Source organism: Opisthocomus hoazin, chromosome 2 (genome assembly GCF_030867145.1).
Source record: "Opisthocomus hoazin isolate bOpiHoa1 chromosome 2, bOpiHoa1.hap1, whole genome shotgun sequence".
NCBI classification, from domain to species: domain Eukaryota; kingdom Metazoa; phylum Chordata; class Aves; order Opisthocomiformes; family Opisthocomidae; genus Opisthocomus; species Opisthocomus hoazin.
In genome coordinates, this window is record NC_134415.1 from 115,987,231 (window position 1) to 115,996,774 (window position 9,544).

Genomic DNA, 9,544 nt, shown 5'->3' on the forward strand with positions numbered 1-9,544 from the left:
ACTTTTTCCAAGTTTCCTGTCCCCAACCAGAAAAAATAAAGATGCTATAATCAATTTACATAAATACATATGGCATGGAGCCACAATAAACATCAACCTATTCTACTAGAGGATGAAAAGAAGTACACAGTAAATCAGTCATACCAATTCAAGTGAACTCCCTGCTTAAACACCCGGAGTTGTTATAATGAACAAATAAAATGCTAACCTGGCAGATGTTAAGATGAGGGGAAACAGGATCTGCAGCAGTTCTACTGAGCTATTAATCTAGTAACTGGCCTACATGGGCTACCAGTATAACCAGTATGGAATCTAAAGTAACGCCCAGAAATGTCATCCTTGCACTCACCTTGATGTGCTTTAATAGTGCATAATCACTCCCTTAATGACTTCTGGTCCCAACAGAAAATGGAATAATTTTCATAATATCAGCTCTTAGTTTTTGGAACAGCAGCTACATTTTAAAGTCCTATAATATTTTAAAAACCACAACTTATGTAAACAGCCATGATCCATCAATTATTTCCTGAGCAATGACCTGAATGCTATCACGTATCAAATATCTGCATGTAGACTCATAGCTTACTTTTGTTTAAAGCATAAAGAAGTCCTAAACAGTTAAGACTTCCTTCATTTGTCAGGTTGTGGGGTCTCAGACCAACAGATCTGACTTTACCCTATGAGTTCACTTTCAGTAAGCTGTTCTGAGAGGCACTTCATAGCCCTGCATCTGCATCAAAACCAGGGCAGTTACAACTCCTGCATCTTTGCAGACACCACTTAATGTCATAGGCTTTAAACACCCGCCTGTAATCTCTCCATCCAGTTTACTCAGTGGCTACAAGTAGTCATCTGGAAGCTATGCACTCAGCTCAATAACCATTTTTAGTTTATTATTATGCTTAATTTGTAGAAATTTACTTGAAGGAAGGATTAGAATTAAAATAACAGAAGAACTTTGTAAACAAGAATTAAAAAGTGTTCCACGCACAGGAACAGATTTCCCGTCAGGATCCTTTCCTGATCTGATCAGGAGCTAAAATCCCACACATGCTAATTATTGCATTGGATCTTCCAAACATGCCTCAGCTTCCTTTCAAAGCAGTTAGATGCTGCTAAAACCCCATTCTCCAACCAGTTGCACACTCTCCAGATTGGAGAACAAATGCAGCAGGATAAGCAGGTTCCACAACAGGAACAACTACCAGGCCAGGTTAGCAAACAGTTCATTTCTTCAGTTCATGGTAATGCTGTGTGGATACATGACTTTTTTTGCTTTTTGGCTGAAAGAGATAAAAAACACTGTTTAGGTTTCAATTACCTCAAAAAAAACCAAGAAAACAAACAAAAAGTCTACTAACATTTCATTCAAATTCAAAGCAAACATTGAGGTTCGAGGTGGAGTTTACCTCTTCTTACGTTACTGCAGTCTTCAAAGTCATAATATTTTTTCCAAATATAGAATTATTTCTTGCTCAGATATGTCTACATGAAGTGTTTGGATTGTTGTATAGTTTATATAATATGTTGTATATTTTAATAATATATATTATAATATGTATATTTTAATAATATATATTATAATATGCATTAATAATCTAATGCATATTTAAAAATAAATTATTTGCCAAATTCAGCATGTATTTGCCAATACTGCAAGCAAGTACGTTCGCCAAAAAAACCCTAAAAAAGGTAGATTCAAAGTTCATTAGCACTTACCAGGAAGATGAACCTAGAGGCTAGAATTCATCTGGAGCTAATCCACATCACTCAAAAACAAGTCAGTCAAGAATTTCAGAGGAAATTTATACTTAAAATACTCTGTTTTCCTGCAAGGTCACAAATACTTGAGGCAGTGACTTCATACCACAGAAGCCCAACAGGCTGACTGTAAAGACAAACACTGACACCATTTTGAAAATTCTCACTTTGTGTACTAATAACCCTTTAAAATTACTTAAAAACTGCTTTTCATAATTGCTTAATACCTTCTGCAGAAATCTCTAAGTACTTAAAAAGGACTTTTGATGACCTCTGGCTGCTCTTTTTTTAAAATCTGAAAATAGGGAGCTGTCAAAGCACAGACTCATTGAGATACCTTATTTTAAACAAACAAGCTCTGCCCCAAAGAGAGTTCAAGGCCCCAGCAGCTGTCCCACTAGGTCTCTGCTCCCTTTCTGGTGAGTATTCACAAGTCAGACTTGTTTCCAATGGAGACAGTAAACACACCAGGGAAACCAACAGCTTTCAGGAGATTTTGCTTCTGCTACATAACCACAACAGAAGTCCTCCTGACATACTCAGCAGCAACCCCTACAGCACCCTTTGCTACTAAACCAGATTTTATTGTTCTGAGGATTTCAAACAGAGGGTGGTCTCAGCTGCAAGCAGCAGTAATCGCCTCGTAAGCACAGTTTGCTGGTTACGGCTGGAGATCCGACAGCTTTCAGTAATAGTCATTTCTTACAAAATCGCTGTTACCATGAAAACAACTTCAGCATTCAAGCAACGAAGCAACATACAGCAGTAGGAAACGAGCACTAAATAAGAGGGAAGTAACACAGTGCCGAGCGCTGCCTGTCAGTGCTGCTGTGCGCGTTCGTTTTCTGAAAGCGCTTCAAATCAGCAGCTAGAAGAAAACATTAGGAGAGAAGGAGCTTTGGAGGTGCAAACAATAGCAGGTTTAACTTTCCTAACAGTCAAAATATGCCTAACAATTCTGGGGATATGGTGAGTCCCAAAATGGACAAGCTGACAAGGGGTTCTGGATTCAGGAGAAACACCTCGGTTAGGTCTTGGCAGCCAGCAACCACACCTCTGGGGCAACCAGTCTCAGCTCCATCTGTGTCTCTTGGCAGCAGCCAACCCAGAAGACCTGTCGTTGCACGACCGGCTGCTCGGGCCTGGGCAGACGAGCAGGCAGCACTGCAGCAGGACCAGGTTCAACAGGATAAGATCTGGAGAGAGTCTGTGGAGGCTGAACAGAGAGGAAGAAAAATCTGGTAAGTCATTTGCTCCAGTTCGTGCTGCTTCTACTCATCTTGACGATGGTACTGATGCTCCCTGACAGTCTTAGGGCTTGATCCAAAGTCTACACTATCAAAGGGAAAGTTCTTCTGCAGGGACTTTGGATCAGACCCTAACACCTTTCTTTCTAAGATTATCTCTGTTTCCCTTCCCTGGGCAAAACCTATGCTAATATCTCCTGGCATACTGGGCTTAAGCTGAAGAGAGATGCAAAGAATTGCACACTAATAGCTTTACAGAGATGTCCGCAATGAAGACATAAATGTGCCAACCTTTATATTTTACTGCAGACACACTGATATTATCACCTCTTCCAACATTCTTGGAAATGGCTGAAATGGAAGCTCAACAGAGTGTTCTGCCAAAGTACGATCTTGCACTCCCAGTCTGTAAACCTGCTGAACACGCCCCGTTGTCACGGTGTTTCAGCAGACTGAACCACACACATACAACCACACAACTCTGCCTATACACCAGTGACCTGAAGGAACCCAAAATTAAGATCCTCTCCGTCTCATACCTTGAGTAAGTGTTTATGTTCATACTTCAGTACACAGCATGAGCATGTCTATTAGAAGAATATCCTCGGTAAAAGTAAAATCAGATCCAGTTTCAACAGCGCACCAGCCAAGCTAAAGGGAAGGGGGGAAAAAGAACATCACTCTCTGGATTTTTTAGAGAGAAGAAACCATATTGTTACGGGTTTGCGTGGCAAGGTTTTGGTAGGAGGGGGGGCTATAGGGGTGGCTTCTGTGAGAAGCTATAGGAAGCTTCCCCTGTGTCAGATAAAAGCCAGTGCTAGCTGGCTCTAAGATGGACCCACCGCTGGCCAAGGCCAAGCCAACCAGCGACAGTGGTAGCGACTCTGGGATAACATATTTGAGAAAAGGAAGAAAAAAACTCTGCAGGAGAGACAGCAGTTAGAGAGAGGAGTGAGATGGAGTGATAAAAACAACTCTGCAGACACCAAGGTCAGTGAAGAAGGAGGATGGAGGAGGTGCCCAAAATGCCGGAGCAGAGAGCCTTCCCTTGCAGCCCGTGATGAAGACCATGCTGAGGCAGGCTGTCCCCCTGCAGCCCATGGAGGTCCATGGTGGAGCAGATCTCCACCTGTAGCCCATGGAAGAGACCCCGCGCCAGAGCAGGTGGATGCCTGAAGGAAGCTGTGACCCCGTGGGGAGCCTGCGCTGGAGCAGGCTCCTGCCAGGACCTGTGGACCTGTGGAGAGAGGAGCCCACGCCGGAGCAGGTCTGCTGGCAGGGTTTGTGACCCTTTGGGGACCCACACTGAAGCAGCCTGTTCCTGAAGGACTGCACCCCGTGGGAAGGACACACAATGGGGCAGTTCATGCTGGCTGCAGCCAGTGGGAAGAACTCACACTGGAGAAGTTTGTGGAGAACTGCCTCCCATGAGAGGGACCTCACGTTGGAGCCGGGGAAGAGTGTGAGGAGTCCTCCCCCTGAGGAGGAAGGAGCAGCAGAGACAACATGTGATGAACTGACCGAAACCCCCATTCCCCGTCCCCTAGTGTCGCTTGGGGGGAGGAGGGAGAGAAATCAGGAGTGAAGCTGAGCCCGGGAAGAAGGGAGGGGATGGGGGGATGGTGTTTGAAGATCTGGATTTATTTCTCACTATCCTACTCTGATTTGATTGATGATGAATTAAACTCCCTTTTCTCCTCAAGTTCCATCTGTTTTTTCTGTGACAGTAATTGGTGAGTGATCTCTCCCTGTCCTTGTCTTGACCCTCGAGCCTTTCATCATATTTCCTCTCCCCTGTCCAGCTGAGGAGGGGGAGTGATAGAGCGGTTTTGGTGGGCACCTGGCATTTATCCATGAAAACTCCTGTTCCCCTCAGCCTTCTGGAGGAGATACAAATCACACCTTGGATTTCCCCAGAGATGCATTTGCACTGTTGTCTGGCTCCTTTTACCTGAGGGAAAGGCTGATGCCGGGACTCTTGACTCATGCAAAGCCAAGGACATGGTAGAAATGTTACTCCCTCCCAGCTGGGCACTCCGACTCTTCCCAAACAGGCCCAGCACGTTCTGTACTCATTCCCTAGCTAAGGCAGCAGGCGGGACTCTTTGTCTGTGCCTGCCCCCCCGGGGTTCACAGTCATGGATCACAGTACAAACTCACTTCCAGGGGGAAGTAAGATAACGCTTCCTGCAACTGATGCATGTCCTGCACTCCAATCCTTGCTACAAAGACAGAACCTCTTGTAAAAGTGTAGGACAGACATGTGAAGGACAGATGCCTAAAGCTGGATGCATCAGACTACACATGCCTGCAGAGAACTGTCCTTCAGCTCCACATCCCCACCCCAAAAACAATGATGGGGAAAGGCTGCTGTATGTTGGTGGTCTGACTTGAAATGGATATAGGTAAATGTCTGAGACCCGAGCATTTCTCAGTAATTGGCACCACCCAGTAACACCCAGATCTGATACGTTCAAATAGTGGCTGGCATAGCAAGATAAAAAACGTTAGGAACTCTACACTGTGCTGGTATACGAAGATATATAGTGAGAAACATAACAAGCATAAATCAGCTTTTATTTGCACTTAGGGCATGTATGCACCGGACAGGGGAGTGCAGCACAGAAGTCCAAAGCTCCTAGCTCCATGTGGCACATGGCTGTGCTGTACAGACGAGCTCAGCTCAGAAGGATGTGCAGCTTCAGCACTAGGTCAATGAGCTTAGAGCAGCACTGCACGCACACAGATCACCAGCTCAGAGAGTCCATCTGCGTGTCCCTTGAGCAAATACAGCTGTAGATAACAGTTTTCTCTATGGACCTCACGGTAGTTTTACAATAGCGGGTGAACTTTCATTTTCTCCATTTCAAGCCAGAGAAAGCAACAGACAGAAAATCAAAGGACTTGTCCTGTAGTCCCACACCAGCTATAGAAGAGAGTTGAAGAGCAAAACTCAGGTCTCCTGACTCAATTTGCTTCTAGCACAGCTGCCTGTCTGCACAATATGCTCCTGTGGGTGTTTGCCTGCAGCAAATGCAGCTCCAGGAATTCCTACCAGGGACTTCTGCCAGCACAGTATCGGTCATTCAAAAAATAAGCAGCTGTGTCTTGCTCAAGGCATGGGACAAAAGTTTCCTAGAGTGACTGAAGACTTTGCTAACTTCTCTGCATTTGCACAAACAATATGCTGTGGACATGCTATCACCATCTTCCTTTAGCAAAAAAAAACCCACTCCTCATGTAGTATGGGCTCTACGTGAGAATAAAGAAAACCCTGGCCTTCATCACAGAAAACACAGGTTTCAGTACAAAGAGTTTGCAGGTGTTAAGGGCTGTAACTATCAAATTGAGCAGCTAAATAGGTGTTCAAATATGACCAACATTAACTATTTTATTTAAAGACAGAAAATTTTACACTGCATTTTTTACTTCTTTTCCAAGGTACCAGAACTGGAGTTTCCTAAAGGACTATGACCAAATGGTAAGTTCTGAACAAATGTTCAACTGTAACCCACGATCTTTTTAGTTTTCATCAATTTGAGCTAGGCTAATATTTCAAACTGTAGCACACTTAGGCATAATCAGCAAATATTTTAAGACTAAAATCTTTAGGAAAAATAAACCTGAAAGGAGGTTGTAGTGAGGTGGGTGCTGGTCTCTTCTCCCAAGTAACAAGTGATAGAACAAGAGGAAACAGCCTCAAGTTGTGCCAACGGAGGTTTAGATGCATAGTAGGAAAAATTTCTTTACCGAAAGAGTTGTGAAGCATTGGAACAGGCTGCGCAGGGAAGTGGTGGATTCACCATCCCTGGAGGTGTTCAAAAAAAGATGTAGACGTGGCAATTCAGGACACGGTTTAGTAGGCATGGTGGTGATGGGTTGGTGGTTGGACTGGATGATCTCAGACATCTTTTCCAACCTTAATGATTCTATGGTTCTATAAAAGAGAACTGAAGTGCCTTTCATCTGCTGCCTATGCCATGAAGAAATATGGTGCATGCGTGTGTTCACTCTGTTTCAGTATTAACAACTCCATGGGAAGACAAGTGCTAGAAGAGCCAACTTCCTAGGAGAAAATTTGTAAGACAATGTCATCATGCTGAAATCCAGGCCACTTACTAAAAACGAAACAAAAAACCTCCTACATGCCGACCATTCTAGAGCAGGCTAACTTCTGTCCCAGCTGACATTTTATGCAACATATTTGAAAATTATTAAATTTCCTGTTTTATCTTATTGTCATGCGAGACAACAGGAAAAAAAAATCCTTTTACTTCATTTCTTCAGCACTTCTGTGTATATTCAGGATGACATTTTTAAGTACATTCAAATTCTAATTTCAAAAGTGAAAGTGCCAGTACTGTAAATAATCTCAGTAACTTGTATTTTTGTAACAAGCAACGGATGTAACTCTGAAAACTTACTAATGTTTTTTATTTTATCCAGGGTAAGAAAAAGGAGCAGAAGCCACTGCCAAACTATATGCCTGTGTTCTCAAGCACACTGCCCAACTCGACCAACCAGACTATTGGCAGTCGAATGAACACTGAATTTGGCAGGGCTCTGGTAAACATGGATTACTTCTTCAGCAGCGGAGCACGAAAGAGGAAACTTGAGGGTGAGCTTCAGCCTTCCTAGTGCTTCAGTAAAAACACAACAGTAACAAAGCAAGTTGAATGGTTCTAGCCAAGAGACTCCACAGCATGTAAAAAATTCCTCAATCTTCTTCTCAGAGAGACCAGTACTACTGTCTAGCATGGATTTTCTTTGAAGAGCAAAGACGGATGTGGTCCTAGGAGACAATCATCTTTGTATTTGGGGTGACTGGGCCATACACAGAGAGTTAGCGCTACAGATCTCATCCATCTTCCCATGCAAGTTCACATTAAGGTTCCCACTAACGTCAGAACAAAGAAGATTACAGCCAAAAGGCAATTTCCTCCTGAATTTTTATCTCTTGAAAACAAGCAACTAATGGAGACCCACTCAGACAAATCCCAACATAAAGAACATAATTCAATTCTGAATGCAGCAGCTTGTTGCATTTCACGTAGTTAGCCTCTATCATCTGCATGTTTAAACTTGCTCTAAAGAATAAAGTTTAAGGCACATGAGACATGCTCTGCGCTTTTTCACCCCTCCCTGCTGAGGGGGGGAGACCAGATTTTTTTTACACTAGCTTCCATTTTTCTTTCTTTAGATTTGCTGCTCTCAAATTCCCTTCTCTTACTCTTTTATTTTTTTTTGATTCAGCTGATGGAAACTCATTGATAAGGAAGCAGGCTTTCACATTTTGCTCTGAAGGCATATTGGCTCGGCAATCTGTCTTACACTCTTAGGATCATCAACCTTGAATTTAACAGGTTTATAGTTCCTAAAATCTGTGCTGGCCCAGGGAAACCATCATCAAGCTAAATCAACATAATACCTAAAGCCTGTTCACTCATGAATCTCCGCTACATAGACACAAACTTTGTTTTTGACCTGTTGTTCTGTAGGGAAAAAGCAGTAATCAAATGGTGTCTGCCTTTTGAACTGTATGTAGCTTCTGTAGGATCATGCTCAGTGCTAGCTGGAGATCAACGCAGAAGGCATTAGCATTGCCTCAATACAACAGGCTGCAACCTCTCACCAGATGGAGGTGGAGATGTGTGGTCCTTGCTTTGCAACCAAAGCTATTTTTTTTTTATGACTAGACTTCAGCAGCAGAAGGCAGTTCAAAAAGACAAGAGGTGGTATGGAACAGTTTCATGACTGTCAACATCCAAGTGGTCTCTGGAAAAAAAAACAAAAGACACTGTAGAAAGAAGAGCCACTCACTGAAGTAATAGCACCAAACAGTTCTCCTGGCTTCCTTGACATAGTGAGAACTGGAGGATTAAGGCTTTCAAGATGACAGCTAAGTTACCTAGAGAAGAACGAAGACCACATCATGCAGTGAGTTCAAGTGAGGACTGACTCCACTTTGTGCAGACATGAACTGAGGCGGACAACTGTATTCAGACACATCAATTGGGACCCTACTCTTTAAAATAAAGACATCTTCTTCTTCAGCTAAAATGCTTTCTGCTCTCTCCTGTGGGCAGTAAACTGCGCCAGGAACTGGTTTGTCTTTGAACATCTGAAAGAGAGAGAGGAGAGAGCAGATCAAGCCTTTCCTTGTCCCTGTGCTGTCCACAGCTTCTTCCAAAAACTGCACAGGCCACTCAGCAGCTACATATTTACTGGTGATTGCATAATACTGAGAAGTCATTACACTTTCATGCTTTACTCTGAGACATAGTGAGCAGCCTCAACTCTTGCTATGAGTCACAAACTCTATACTGAGTAGCAGATATCCAGTACCTGTCAGGCTCAAGATCCTATTCACGTAAGAAAATTTTATTTATAAAGCATGGGGATTTTGTTTTTCAGCATGAAAGCATACAGAGCTCCATGTTTCCTAACCTCCAGATGGCACTCACTCCACACCAAGAGAAAAGGACACTAAGTTATAGCAAGGCAGTGTCACAAAATTCCTTTTTAATTTCAGGGGA

General features: G+C 43.2%; 1 protein-coding gene across 1 annotated transcript; it reads left to right on the forward strand.

Annotated features, from left to right (window-relative positions):
• Positions 1 to 2,546: 2,546 nt before the first annotated feature.
• Positions 2,547 to 8,490, forward strand: CIMIP5 (ciliary microtubule inner protein 5). The gene is made up of 3 exons (XM_009942077.2): positions 2,547 to 3,002; positions 6,450 to 6,489; positions 7,455 to 8,490. The coding sequence occupies exons 1-3, from the start codon at positions 2,707 to 2,709 to the stop codon at positions 7,644 to 7,646; spliced, it is 528 nt and encodes a 175-aa protein (XP_009940379.2). The 5' UTR covers positions 2,547 to 2,706; the 3' UTR covers positions 7,647 to 8,490.
• The last annotated feature ends 1,054 nt before the right edge of the window (positions 8,491 to 9,544 follow it).

Coding starts and splice junctions, on each gene's coding strand:
- CIMIP5 (XM_009942077.2), top strand. CDS start 2,707: ATGCCTAACAATTCTGGGGATATGGTGAGTCCCAAAATGGACAAGCTG. Junction 3,003..6,449: donor CAGAGAGGAAGAAAAATCTG/GTAAGTCATTTG, acceptor TTCTTTTCCAAG/GTACCAGAACTGGAGTTTCC. Junction 6,490..7,454: donor TAAAGGACTATGACCAAATG/GTAAGTTCTGAA, acceptor TATTTTATCCAG/GGTAAGAAAAAGGAGCAGAA.